The sequence below is a fragment of the Mya arenaria genome, chromosome 1, assembly GCF_026914265.1.
Source record: "Mya arenaria isolate MELC-2E11 chromosome 1, ASM2691426v1".
In the NCBI taxonomy this organism is placed as follows: Eukaryota; Metazoa; Mollusca; class Bivalvia; order Myida; family Myidae; genus Mya; species Mya arenaria.
Genome location: NC_069122.1, coordinates 10,991,375 through 11,007,268, shown reverse-complemented (window position 1 = coordinate 11,007,268; position 15,894 = coordinate 10,991,375). Strand labels below are relative to the sequence as shown.

Below are 15,894 nucleotides of genomic sequence, written 5' to 3'. Positions count from 1 at the left end.
AACTGCATGTTTGTAATGGCCATTTAATGAATGCGTGATTGATGTCATTTTCAGGGTATAAACGCAGTTGGGCTAGTTAAAGTGTGTGGATTCCGAAGTCCGAACCAGCCCAACTGCGTTCATGTCCCCAATAATGACATCAATATGTATGTCATTACTTTAATTTACACAATTTGTTCTAATGTTCTTATTTATTTCAAGAACTGTTAAAAGTACTTAATTTTATTTAAGGAAACCGTACATTTTTTTCTCACCAATTCTGCAAATAGATCGACCCGACCGTCACCGGAAACAGTTTATCATATTACGTCATACTTACTCGTGAAAAAACAATAACTTTATAGTTGATACGTTGAATAACTTTTGAACGTGAATTTAAAGCTCTAACAACAACAACAACTCATTAAATAAATATACATCAACACTTATCGACTTGTTGAAAAAGTTTTTCATGACCTGCTGATACAATTCAAACAATTGAAAAATGAAATAAATACATTTTACCATTACGTGATGATTCACGTTTCGAACATATTCGAAGATGCTGCGTTCATGGGAAAATATTCGCAAATGCCGAATATCCTTTCATTAAAGGAATGGAAGATGAGGTGTAAATATAGGCATTTATATGTCCGCATTTTACAAATTATACTTTGAACTACATATTATTACAGTCTCATCGGATTTTAAGAATGACATCATTTTCACGTCTTAGAATTCTAGTGTAAAACTGGTCTCATGTCCGTGTAGTTTTGAATTAGGATATTAGGTTAATTAAGTTTAAATGATTGCTGAAGACGTAGAAAATGTCTGAAATGCCGCATCCAGTTTTTATCCTGGAATCTTTGTAAAACAAATATCATAAAACATTTTTCAGAGTAAAACACAACTTAGGAATTTTCCCGTGAGAAAATTTCAAATGTAAATTCTAAGCTTCATCTTTTTTGTTGCACTTGGACCATAATAAAGTGGAAACACGTGTGGCCAAGCCACAAATCTTTTATATGATTCTGCTTAGGCCACACCATGTTTCTTACTGCACATATTGTTTGAAAATATAAAGAACAATATTTTTGTGTAACTGCAAAAAATATTTTTATTGCAGAACATAATTCTTGTTGTAATTTGCTTTTTTGAAAGCCGAAATATAATCAATCACAATTTTCCTACTCAGTTCTATAGTGGTTTGTAAAGGGAAGTCACCGATGCGTTGAGTTGTGTACTGTATTTCAGCCGGTTTTGCATTGGTTTCAATAAATTCAATCAACATCGTGGCATACGGTTAAAATACACTTTGGCTCGAATTTCGAAAATTTTATATCATTATTAATTAATTAATTAATGCGTTGTAATAATCCCCGAAGTCATTCCATCAACATTTTGTTCGTTAACTATGCAATATAATAAATTATGTGTATCTGATACTGGTAGCTGTAATATTGCGTTATTATTGATTTTTTGTGTGGATGGAAATTGGAATGATGAAAAACGACTTCACAATGAGACCAATAACAATTATACTATATTAAATTCCACAATTTGAGCCACTGTGATTAAACATGTTTTAATTTTCAAAACGATGTGAAACGATATGAAATTATGTTTTGTCTGAATATTTTTTTAACCTTTTTCAAATGGCATCATTTGACTGTAAAATGTTTGTCATGATGATAGTGTAAGTTGCCTCTCTTTCAAAGTATTTTACAATTTTTTAAGGTTTTTGCTTCAATGCTATTATTTTATTCAAGTCATGAAACTCATGACTAGTATTTGACCTTATGATTCCGATGGTGTAAAACAGCTCAACGCAAACGAAATATGTTTCATTGTTTTGTCCGAAATAATGTTTCAATGTAAATTTGACCAAATACTGACAAAAACAACAATTGCTAATAAATAGTTGGTCACAAATAGCGATCAGTATAGAAGGAACACTGGTTCGGAATGATCAAAAATGTAAAAGCCCAATTTATGCTAATAAAGAATTCTGCTTTTTTTAACAGCTTACTCTGGGATGAATAAAATAATCATTAAGAGTATTCTTAACATTTACCTATACTTTTTATTTCAGTAAGGACATCCGATTGCATTTACCTGGGATATTCAAACCAAAATGAAATCATGAAATTGAAATATATTTGCACTCTTAAATTGTTTGATGCTGTATGTGTAAAGCAGAAATCAGCCATAATAAATGTGTTAATACAGTTACTAATGATGATAAAGTGATGTACATAAGTTGTTTGAAACATTTTCCTAAAGACATGTATTCTAAAATTTTCCATAGTACAATAAAGATTAAGTTCAAATATTTAAAGATTAAAAGCACAGTTATATTGAACAATGTTTTTTCTTTACATTGGTTATAAGAAATAAACTATTTTTTTTGCTTTTCGTTCCAATCGAGGTTTTATAAAAACAGTCAAAATTGTATATTAATTAATTTTTCCCCGTTCGCTCCATTTTTCTTTGGCAAAATTCAGAGGAAAAAAATACTATTTTGGTGTGGCCTTATATTTGTTGGTTCCATGAATTGAGGATATACGAGGCGCATTTACAATACAACTCAGACTACATTAATCATAGGAAACGACACAGATTGCACAATTGCAAAACCCAATTATGTAGGTCCTCCTTCGAAATGAAGAATTACTTATCAAAGTCGAATAACGTGGAAAAACTTAGCAGTTTAAAATAACTTGTCTTCGATTCCTCGTTGCAGACACAACCGGCTTTGGACCGATATAAACTACACAAAATGAATGTTCAGCAGAAATACTTCGTTCTTTTTTGTGCATTTTCTTTTGTATTTTGTGATGAGCCTCGTTTTAGAACAAGATTTGAGTACGATGAACAACTCTTGGAGAAAATGATTCGCATGGAATTTGAATATGGACAGTGGGAAAAACGCGTAAATGAAACTTTGGGGAAAATCGAGAAACAGGGAGCTGGCATTCAGACTGATTTGGAAGTACTGCGGAATGAAAGGGAAGAGTTTGACAAGCACGTTAACGAGACGATGCATGACATCATGCAACAACAGTCTAAACTGAAAGCCGCGCAACAGCTGTTTAAACGCAAGTGCCACTTTTCTTATCAATATGATTTTATTCACCTTAACTATTCAGTAGTAATTTGCAATTTAAGAATATTATTATACTTTTTCTGACTAAGGATTCTTTGAATATAACCTGATATTCGCTGGCAGAAAGTCATTTTGACATGAATGTTGTTCTACCAATGAATAACATTATATTTGTTTCCTTTATTCGAAAATATAAAATTAAAAAATGTGAAGGACATGCAGCAACAGTTTAAACGTAAGCGTCGCTATTTAATCAATATAATGCAATCACTTTTTTGTTCAGTATCTATTTCCAATTTAAGAACATTCTAATTAGCTAACACATTGGACCTGCAAATACTGTTCGATGTATACAGATCAGTACGTAATTTCTATTGTGTGTTTATAAAATGGGATACTACGAATAACTTTGTATTTCCATTTAATCCTATTTCATTCCGGCATGCACTTTTATAGTTCAGTTATGCGGTTAACATATGAGGCATCCAACGTGGTGCGTAGGTTAAAGGTTATGGTGAAAAATAGGAAAACAGCTAAAACCTTGTCGGAAGCATAAGATAAAAAGAAAAATGGTATGTTTTAGTGAAATATCGTGATCACCGAACGTTCGCCACTCGTGAAAATATGACCTTCTGTGGTCACACGATGAAATAAAATCGATACCTCACTGAGACAAACAAGCATCCGTTATATTAAATAAAGTTAATACAAGTTTAGTTTGATGTTCATTTCATTACTTACACGCAAAACAAAATCATAAGTTTTTCCTTTTTAAGAAAGAAAATAAGGATTGTGCGTAGTAGTCTTCCTTATATAACCTGACTGTCCTAATCACATCAGTCCCGTCTTTTACCGGAACTAGTTGGTCGGATATTACGTCATTGATACGCGTCACCGGTCTAGGGAGAACTGTTTATGTATTATATAAGGATCGGTCACGAGTCGTCATATGAAACGGAATTTTATTCAACGATTTCAGAAAACATTTAAAATTAATTATACTTGGCTTTCACGAGCTTACTAACAAATTTCCCGGACATATAAATAAGTGTATTATATGATGGCGAAGGTCAGATTATTATTTATCTCATGCTTTTCCTTCCTGCTCTGGCGATGAGCCGGATACGGCAGTGTAGTGCCATTTTCCGTTCTACAGCATGCATTTCAGAAAAGTAGTACATACAATATTTTAAAACCGCAGATAGATCTTATCGTTACCGTTATGTTCATAAGTAAAATGCGTACTCAGATGATAATCAGTAAGACATACAACAGAAACATAATTAATTTAATGATTTATTTAAATCGTGACGTCCTACCCGGTTAGATGACGTCATAAGTTGTAATTAAGTTAATGACACGATTTCCTGTTTAAACACATTAAGTATCAAACATTTTTTAAAATATTTTTAACGAGATCAAGACGAAAAATCATGCTTTCGTCTTAAAATTAAGATGAGGAAATGAACTAAAGTATTCATATAAACATTCATTTAAAATACAAAATAATTAATAAACGTATGACTTGCGAAAAAAAATCCAACTTAGCAATTATTTTTGCCAGGGTGATATATTTTCTGACCAATAGAAATATACCAATGCTATATAACACGTGTGCATTATGTTAAAATAAAAACGTGATGACAAGGTATAGCACATGATGCAATATATTATGTCTTGTTACGATGTTATGCCGTCAAAATGCGTATTCTTTTAAAACATTATTGTTCTACAACTTATTACAGCTATTATCCTCCATTCCTTTTTTTTTCAAATCCAAGTGTTTACTTGTTATGAAACCAAAACATATATAAATAAAAAATGGTTGATGAATATTACCCATTCTTAAGGTAATTTGCAACACTTGAACAATCAAAACTTACCATATAAATCTTTCTCAACAACTATTTGGTTTAAGCAACATGTATTACAAGATAATTTTCCCAAACTCAAGATATACACAGTTTGAGCACAATCAAAGGATTAGTTACGGACATTTTACATGAAAAGTAAACACTTGATTTGTAAAATTCAAAAAAAAGAAAAAAAAAAAAGATAGCAGATTAGAGAAGAAATCTTCGAAGCCATTCTATATTTTGCTTCTGCAAATACTTTTCAAGTGTGAAACGCAATATGAATGTGTAAGGAAAACGATGAAAATAATCCAGTGACATCAACTTCTTCGCAATCTTAAAACAAAACTGATTTTCTTGTAGCGGCAAAGTATCCTAAAATGTTTCACGTTAATGTGTTATCTCATCTGTTTTAGCGCAACACTCAACAGTTTTGTTCCGAGCGCAGAAGGTTGCTGATTATACCCTGTCAACTAGAAACCAGATAATTATCTTCTCAGAAATGCTCAGCAACGTCGGCGGAGGGTACAACTCTGCAACTGGAAAATTTACTGCACCCGTCGCTGGAACGTACCTGTTCACCGTCAGCCTCTGTCCCAAACCTGGAAAGAGCATATTCTACAAAATTGTAGTCAAAGAAGACGTGACGGTGAATGGACATGTGTATGATGTTTACGGCTACCTTTGTGTATCCGGAAACGCTATCGTGCAGCTAAACGCCAATGACGTCGTATACGTCAAGTCAACGTACTCATCTGATGAACTCTTACAAAGTGGGTTACACGAGTCAGCCTATGATGCAAAATCAAATTCATTTTCCGGTGTACTACTACATTGAATGACTTAATCACTTCGAAAAGAAATATAATGAGTTATTTGGTTTGTCAGTTTAAAAAAGGGGTACTTTCAAAACTGAATTTTGTGCATTTGGTGACTTAAGACTCGCGCGACGTGTGGAAATTGGAAGCCTAGTATTTTAAAATACCTTATATAATGATCAATAAAAAACTTATACAACTCAAGACACTGAATTGTTTGGATATGACAGTTTTTAACGCAGATGAAAACGTGTTTGTTTGCTTGTGGTTTTTGATCGAATGTAATTTTAAATTGATTGTTTTATTATAGATTCCAAATGTATTATTGAATTAATTCCATTGCGTGTAGACCATATATACAATTACATTATTTTAAAGTAGGATATTGCTGCCTTAGGACTATTTGACAATACTTGTATAATCATTTTAAACAAGTAAAAATGCTTACTTATTCGATTAAGTTCATAATAATATGAACTACATGACCTCTGGCCTAGCAGACATAATAAACCTGTCAGTAATATCCATTGGGGTAGAAACAGAAAGGTGCCATGGTTCTTTTAACATATTTTTTTTTAAATCCGGATCATATCTGCGCTGATTCTTTTTATTGACCGTCGTGTTTCTCACCCAAGGTATTGCCGTAGACTTCATCGTCGATGTTGGTGTTTTTAAACTATTCAAAATTTCAAATGAAACTCCGAACAGATGTGAACACATGGATAACATGGTTAAGTTGAATGCACTCTTAATGACAGTCATAATAGTCCTGTAACATGAATTGAAATTCTTACGATATCATTAAACTACATGTGTGGTGGAACAGAATAACATCAACATGCTGGTCATGTAACGTCTACAAATTGATATACATATATGCCCTCTTGTATATTTAGTTGTTTGCAGGGAAAATATATTTCCATTTGTGCAAAAAAGTTTTGGAAGATTCCAATCATTTCTATTAAATGTAATGATAATTACAACATTGATCAAATCCTTATGAATTGTGAAAATACAATACAGCTTAAGCCGGCTGCGTTTACCGGCTGCGTTTAAAATGACCTCGAAGGAACAGAAACTAAGACTTTATTATGACAAAGAATGGGTGACATATAACAACCATCTTTTGTATTTACTCATCAGTATTATTGCAAGATAATATTGCTGTCGCTATGTGGTTGTATCCTACATTGAGGAAGAACACACTGTTTCTAAGACGCAATGCGATGTGAATTCCACAAATAACAACTTTGCCGTTTGCCTACTGTGGCTAGACTATACAGCAGCATTTAAATCCTTCGCCGTCATTTTAAATGGTATTATATTCTTGGAAACTTGCATAACAAATTAATTATGCTAATATGTTGAGCAAATCCGGTAAGAAGCTCATCCACCACTGCAAGGTTCCACTGCAATCTTTGTGTGAAAGCGTCGCGGACAATAACGTCTGATACAAATGACTGGTACTTCTTTTCTGCTGAAATATCCCCAATGATGTCAGATAATCGTGTTTTCAGTAGAGCTAGAAGTATACATGCAAGTGTAATCTTGAGCGAACTTTGCGGTAATTCAGGTTATAAAACCGTTTTTTTTAATATTTATGGGAACAACTACAGAAACAAGCTCAATATCAAATTTTTTAAACATAAACCCGGATTAATGGCACTGGGTAGACCAAAGACATAGAACATAAAAACAAAAAATCACAAACAAGAAACATGGAAGAACAGCTCAAAACTATACAAACAGCACAGTGCATGCATACTATATATAAACAAACTAGGTATGTTTCTGAATGTGTGTTAGGTACCGCCTTAGAACGGTCAGTAAATGTAAATTTACTGGGGGTTCAAACCAGTTTAATAGCACAAACCTCACTCTTATCCCAACGATCCTAAATAAAGAAAAAACGCTAAAGGTAAATCTTATCGAAGTATGCATTAACTTGAGGAAACTTAACAATAAAACAAATCACAATAAACTTATAGGTAAACACCAAGTTCTTCTATGATAAGAGATCCAAACTCTATCTGCTGACGGAGGAATACAATTCAGAGCACCTAATGCAAAAACTTTTCACAGCTACGATGCAATCATTGTTTAAAACTATGAGCATCCCACACAGTCTGCCTTATAAAATAACAGATTCAAAACTGTGTGATCACAGAGTTTCATATTAAAAAACATCATTGTACTATAACAGGGAACCAATAAAAAAAGAATTATTAAAAATAAAAGCGACATATATTAGCTAATCTTTTCTTCCAAATTATTACATGTAAAATATTTGCATAAAATGACGTCATATGCCAAAACACTCCCAGTCAGCCGAGTCAAGTCAGTCTGCGCCCGTGTAGTAAGTATGGGAAAGTGTGAGCGGTTCCTGATTGTCCCTAAGAGAAGCTTCGTAGGTTAACCATTGGTCGTTTATCATAGCCTCCACTTCCTTAATGACTGATTGTAGGATTTGGAAATAAATAAATGCTATTACTACATTGTTACAATTAATACGATTCTTTTTGTATACCAAAAATGGTGAAGAAATGTCGAAAGCAATAACTCTTATGATGGATACAGAGTTTGTTCGGAAAGAAATGTGCAGAAAACACAATATGTCTACCTTTTAAGACGATAGTAAATCACTGTAAATATTTTAGCATTCACCAATCATTTAATATTTTTGCGCTTTCTGGTACCGAATATATGGTTACAATCTTTTTATCAGTAATAAATAGTTTTCGTAAATGCATTATTTAGAAAGTAGTTAAAGGTTTATCACTTAAAATTTATATTTGATATACATGTGTTTTAATGATTTTGCATAAGAGTGTTACGATCTAGTATATTCAATTATCATTCTTACACGGTAGTAGATGCTGATATAGTCAGTATGGTTGTCGTGCAGATAATGATAATTTCAGCATAATCTAGTAGTAATCACATGATAAAATTAAGTAATTCCTATTAATAATTAAGAAATTCCCATGTCCATAATGCAACTTACAACATCGCTGTTTAAAATGTATACTATAACTATCCTTAAGTATACTCTTGACAGAACATTCGAACATCATTTCAATCTTTAGATCTAGCAAACATGGACAGCCGGGTTTAATCCCTATCTGTACTCCAAGGCCAATCGAGTAACTATAAAATACGGTGCTTAGTGTCGGTATCTTTAAATCATAGGTACATGTGTATTCTGGTTTTATAGAATAATGGTATAAAGTGAGACAATTTTATACTTAACGGTCAATGTTTAATTTACTTCAATAACTATTATTAAAATTATTTAGTAGATATATTTTACTCTAGTATTTGGTTAATACACTGGGTAGTTATTAATGGCCACCAGAGACAATATAATTGTTCATGATCGGCTAAAGACTATGTGAATAAATATCCAGTCCAGGATATCCATACAAAATGAATCGTTAAAAACCCATAAAGATGCTTTGTTCACAATAAAACGGTTTATAGTTCAGAGCTTAGTCTTTAAAACTTACATCATAGATCTTACAATCTTTTTCCATGTCCAAACCTGTTTCTTGCTTGGGAACATATCGGTAATATTAAATTGAAATAAATATTTTTTTCCTGCAAATCATGCTTCATAAATGTGATTTATCTTATGTTTCAACTATTTACTTCATTTATCTTTTTTTTTCAGTTCGCAGTTGCTAATTTTATAGTCATTTAATCTGGTAAAAACATTCGGTAACTTTTATATGAAGGGCAATTTGAAATCGGCAAATATGACAGTTTCGCAGTAGTTTTTTATTTCAAAAAGTAATTATTTGCTGCTTTTTTTCTAAATGTGACCTATTTTTATAACTATTTTGTGTATCAGATTATGAAGCATCATTTAAATAGTATAAATGCAATGTAAACCATACTTTTAAAAATAAAATGTCATATAGAACAGTTTCGTAGTGAAAGAAGATTTTAGTTGTTAGTCAATTTTGACCGCGCTCAGCCCTCAAAATGTAAACTAAATAAAGCACCAATCTGCATCATAAATGCAATAAGTTTTATTTAACTGCTCATAGAATAAGATTTTAATGTAAATAAAAGAGCAAACAAAATAGCTACACAACACAGATATATGACCAACATTAAGAGGTCGGCGATCCTGATTGACAAACGGCATGAAACAAAGTCATCCAGGGATAAAATAAACAAGATATATAAACTAAAAGAACCAAACTTACTCATACAATTCTACAGTTTGAATACATTTCCATAATGTAGTTGTAAATACAAAAAAAAAACGCATGATGTCGATCACCAATTCATATTTGTCTCGCTGGTCTATGCATACCCGCATCCGAGCTGTTAAAACATTAACAAAGTTATATTAAGTTAAATTAAGTTATAGATATATAGGAATTGGATAGACAAAAAGATGCGCAATACTGGGTCGATGAAAAATAAAAGTCTTGCATCTCAGTTAAACTCACCTTTACAAGAATTAATCAGACGTATTTGATTTTCTTCCAAACTTGCAGAAGGAGTTGCTATTGGTCCCAGTTCCAAATAAACAAAATGGCGTCCAGTGTTCATTTGAAGTCTTCATCAAGTTTATTGTTCAAATGCGGATTAATATATCCAAATTTTATTCCATAAATACTTTGTTTTAGCGATACTTCGTTAATATATTCCAGGTGCAATAACTGTTTAAATGTCACATATCAGATTTCTACATACTATATTGCACAGTAATGAAACATACTTTCCTATAAAATGTAAAACTATTTTGAACGCATTAACAAAACTATCCATGTGGAAGTGCCATCTAAAAATAGTACATGTACCTCACGTGTTTCCGTATTGATTTGCTTTGGTAAACGGAGGTCAAACTCCGCCCAAAACATGTACAATTTGATTGCCGGTCTGCTCGCGCTTTATAAGAGCACTGAAACACGAGTTTTTCTGATTCCCATTTTCATAGTTCAGTGGTACCTAAATTATTTATACCTATCACTCCGGCAAAGAAAAGAAGTAGTCCTTTGTACACATATTTACCGCAGGAGGACCTGTTAAGTTGAACGCTCTGCATGAAGTGTGTACAATAATACTTTGTTGTAGGACTCTATGTATGTATATTATCTTAATCATGACTGAAGTTAGCGAAAAGCTAGCCGGTCCTTATAATGACTAATATGTCCGATGTCGTGTGTTATATTCCTTTCATTATACCATTCAGTATTTTAAAAGCGCTTTTGAAGCATTTTATTGAACAAAGCAATTAATGACTTGCGGCAATTGTTTGCCTTTGTGAAAATCGAATGTCGTACTTACCATTTTAATGAAGTCATTTCTGGCGGGGTCCGAACCTGCCAAAAAATGATATAGACCGCTGACGTCATAAAGCTGGAGTTTGATTATAATACACTGATATACGGACCGACCGACCGACATTATATGTACATATAAGGGACACATTTATGTAAGTTATAGTATTCATATATAATTAGTATGTAGTATATCAAATGTTGTAATAAATTGAACGTAGCAATTAGGATTGTTTTTGCAGCACCATACACAGACGCTCAGCCGAACCACCAGATAACTTTGCAGTATGCAAAGCTACACAGGAGGCTATATACTTATGTAGAAGTTACTGCAATCTCTGTAATACATGTATTAAATGAATTTATTTGTTAATATTTCGCCTGCATGGAAACGCTTGAATGCGCATCAAAATACGCAACTATCAAGATTTTGTTATTACCACCTACCATTAATGTTTGCATTCAAAGATATGCAAATATCCAAGTGTCAGCCAGCTGATAACAAATTGTTGATGCATGCACTTAAGAAGGACAAATTAGTTCATAAAACGGAACATTCGTTTGTTAAAGAAAAACATGTTCAGCACATACAACGTGAAATGTTTTGAAATGTTGGAATATCCTATAAAACTATATCTTATGTTATTTTTTCTTCGTTATTCAAGGAACGTCCGCAGGGCATACGTTGATTTAAATAACTGAAATACATAATGTTCAAAAGGTCAAACCGTACGATTTATTAAATGTTCAAAATGTGTCAGTTAAACGATTTGTACTTCCCTTTTAGGAATTAATTGCGTGATTGAAAGATGAACAGAATTTGCTCAATTCCATATTACAACTACAATTGTTTCAAGGGATATATGTTTTACTCTTAAATCGTTTTCTAACAATGTATGTTTTGGCTCACTCCACCCACATTGTATTGCGAAAGTTATACAGTATGCATCGTTCTCTGTTTGAACACGATAAAGGTTAATATACATGATAAATAGATACTGAGTTTAGAAAGTGAAAATCGATTAGACAACTATTTAATACATGTGTGTAAACTTGTAGCACGATGTTTAAAATGAACAACTAAATGAAGAAGCTTAAAATAACGTTAACGCACACCTACGCTTACAATCACGAACATAATAAAATAATGGCTACCACTTTGGAACATGTATTCATTTGGGGTTAAATCGGTTAAAGAACACATGTGAATATTATGCCCTACCGCGGGGCTGAAGTAGTGGCTTTAGACAAACTGTTTTCTAAAAGAGACACTGGATCAGGGGAATATGGTAGAATACCTGCGATCGGAACTTTCTAGATCTTCAAAATCCTCGGTAAAGCATCAGGTCAAGTGTGTTTCCCGGTCGGCGGTCTAAACTTAATTTGTTTGGACTCCTGTATAAGACAGGGCAAAACATTGATAGATGCAAAGCTGAAACTATTGTAATGGGATCGCCTGATTACATTAGTGATTTTGAATGGTTCAACTTTTACACCTCCGAGTATATATGTACATGTGCAAATTGCTTAAATATACCTTTAGATCCAATACATTGCATTCGTCGTACATTTATACTGTAAAGTGATTATATGTGTTTTAGAGCCTTATATATTAAACAAATGTATGATTTAATGCCGTTTTGTTTAAATTATATTGTTTTTAATCCATGAAGTATTGCAGTATACGCGTACGGGTGGAAATATTTGACAATATCTAAATAATTATACCTGATAATTGCTTCTAGTTAAAGTAAGATTGTTTTGAATTTTAAGCTCGTTTGTGTTTAAAGAAAAACAGCCGAAACATTTAATAGACTTGGTGGCTTCAATATGTACGTTATCTGTGCTGTAATGGCATTTACTCTTGTTTAATGATTGTTGACGTATTCCCCTTTGTCTACTGATAAAAAACAGTAGTCAGTAGACAGTTGGTGTTTGCTCCTTGTTGTTTTTTGTCAACAATGTGCAAATGGAATGCACCCTTTCACCACACGTATGTCTATATATAAAACATATGTCTAAGATCAGCTTATGTACAATCATAGGTGTCTCATAAATGCATGTCTTTGCTTCATTACCGTAAATAGTCGATGGCAGTTGGTCAGTTTGGGTCACGTGGGGCGGATGTGACGCCACATATGGAAATAAAACAAGAAAACGCACAAGGTCTTGCAATGACCACGCGCCGGCTCATGGCGGGAAGTATTGCAATGAGTCTTCTACAGAAATGGGCTTTCACGAAATGAACACTTGTTTTTTTATTGTGCAAAAACTCAATTTTGACAGTTATCAGTTGCCCAATATTAAAAGACTAATTTTGTTAAACTCATTCAGGTCATATGAACATTGAAGCCACAACGTTTTCTTATGCGTTGAAAATGTTAATGCATCTACCGTTGTGAAGAGAAATAATAGAAAATGGAGTTACAAGTCACGGCTCCCATGTTCATCCGACGTGTGTGTTGTTGAACAAGCATCGTACTTAAGTTAAGTCTAAAGAACGTTATATGTTGGCCAAAAGTTCATTGCTGCTGGGGGCAGTGGAGTCTATTCGGATCATGCAGCTCCACATGTGGTATTGATATGAGTAGGTGGGACCGACAGTGTGACAACCCTTTGCCGTCCAAAGACGGAAACTTCTGCTTTGGAGATAAAATCAACAATGAAACTTGCATCGAATCAGATGGGCCTGCTATCAAAACGTTCTTGCTGTTTTTCTAGTCCCATTGTACGTATGTGTGTTTAGCATTTCTCGTAGTAAAATGATTTAGTCATTTTGACCTGTCAAGAAGTTAGGTGAAATTGTGATGTGCCGCTTAAAAAATAAAAAACGTTTTAAATAAGTTATGATGTAATTTTGTAGATACGAGTCTGTTCTGTTTACGAGTTTTTTAAATACTTGTTTGAAAACGTTTGCTTATACGTTAACCACAAATGTATTATTTATCACTACTCTTGTTGCAAAATAAGTTTAGACATAATTTTTTTCATACAATGCATTTGATGCCTAAAAATGGTAACCTTGGTCATATGGAGCCAGTGTTTCGGTAGCTGTGGCAATGGCATAAGCCAGAGGCAAAGGACATCTCAGAACGCCACTGTGTCTCACCTGCTAGGCAATATGTTAAGATGGTCGGAATTGCGATTTACAGCCCAAGAAACTTTTGTTTAGATACTTGGCCAATATACTAGTCATGATAATGAGTTTGTTCATTGTAGCATATATAACTGCTAAGGTCTTTGGTAATTGTACCGGTCAGGATGATCAGTGGGTACAATGCAGTCATCAAAGGAACTGCTAAGGTGATTAGCAAATGGGAAAATAAATAAAATTTAGTTTTCCATAAATCAGAGATCAATACTGTATTCTTGTTTTAATCTTGAAGAACAAAGAAGAAATAAACAAACAGAATCCGAAGGGTGGATACTTTTGTTATGTTTCCTATTTTCAAATGTTGGTTAATAATAACTTATTTTAGGTTACTTATTTGAAAGGGAATAACAGTTAAATTTTTTAAACGGGTTCACTACCTAGCTTTCATAAGATACTTTTTCTTTAAATGCGATGGAAATTTTACGGACGTGCTCAGCACTATGAAACTATGACCAAAGGCCAAAATCAAAAAGACATTCAGCAATAAACAATGCAACAAGTTGGGTTTGTCAAATGGCATTGTCTTCCGTGTAATGATTTTCGTCTGTTCTGTAAACCTAAACCAATTGTACAACTTAGCCTATCAATGTATTTACCGTTTCAAATGTGTAAGTTCGCCATAGTACAACGTGAGCCACTGAACTTACTCTTTATCCGCTGTCACTTGTCTGTTGTACGACGTGAATGCGTCGTCAACACTGATGTGCATTAAACGATACATTTTTATTCAATTCTGCCTGTACATTTCTTGCATTAACCTCTATAAGCATGATTCAATCGTTCCGTTTTTTGTGTAATTATACTGCCAAAGCAAAAGGCACGCCTTAATTGGCACGCAAAATCTAAAATATCTTTTCATTATTCAGAATTGTTGGGTTAAGAGTGATGTTTGTGCACGTAAACTGGTTTAAATCCCCATTAAATTAACATTTTACTAACCGTTCCAATGCGGTACCTAACAATCCTTGATAAACATACATAGTTTTTATATAGTATATATGCACTGTGCTGTTTGTGGAGTATTGTGTTGTTCCATGTTTCTTGTTTGTGATTTATTTTGCATTTGTGGTCTATGTCATGTGTCATTAAATGAGGTTTATGTTTCAACTTTTGGCTACTGAGCTTTTGTTTCTGTAGTTTTTCACATACGTATTGAATAGCATGGTATCCAGTTAAAGCAGATTTACAACGAATACAGGTTAATAACGTTATGAAAGTTTTGTTATTTGGCGTCCGGTCGGATGAATGTGATTGATTTTAAATTGTGTGTGATAGAAGTTAATGTCAACGTCACGCTAGCAAATTATCAGGAATGGTATTAAAATGAGGAACAGTTTATATAACAAGCCAAATGATAGTCGTACGATGAAGTTTTGCTTTGGTTGGTAGGGTAAAGGTACAGTGTTGCTCCTAAATACTACAACAATACACATATGGTTTCATTCCACTTATTTGGGTTATTAATGACTTAAAATATGTTTAAGTTCTACTCCGAAAACAAACAGAAAATACTTTTTACTGGCTTTAAATTATCATTTTTCATGTACAAAAATCTGCTTTCTTCTTCACTTTCAAAAAAGCAGATTGACAAAAAGAGATCGTCAGGCAATGATCCCATTACATGGTTCTGGATTGATGTATACAAAATGATAGTATAAAAGGCTTAACAAAATAAAGCGACAAAAATGAA

At 33.1% G+C, this 15,894-nt stretch overlaps 1 protein-coding gene across 1 annotated transcript; it reads left to right on the top strand.

Annotated features, from left to right (window-relative positions):
• Nucleotides 1-2,581: 2,581 nt before the first annotated feature.
• Nucleotides 2,582-5,776, top strand: LOC128222085 (heavy metal-binding protein HIP-like). Its single transcript, XM_052930941.1, has 2 exons — nt 2,582-3,077; nt 5,355-5,776. The coding sequence occupies exons 1-2, from the start codon at nt 2,759-2,761 to the stop codon at nt 5,774-5,776; spliced, it is 741 nt and encodes a 246-aa protein (XP_052786901.1). The 5' UTR covers nt 2,582-2,758.
• Nucleotides 5,777-15,894: the final 10,118 nt, after the last annotated feature.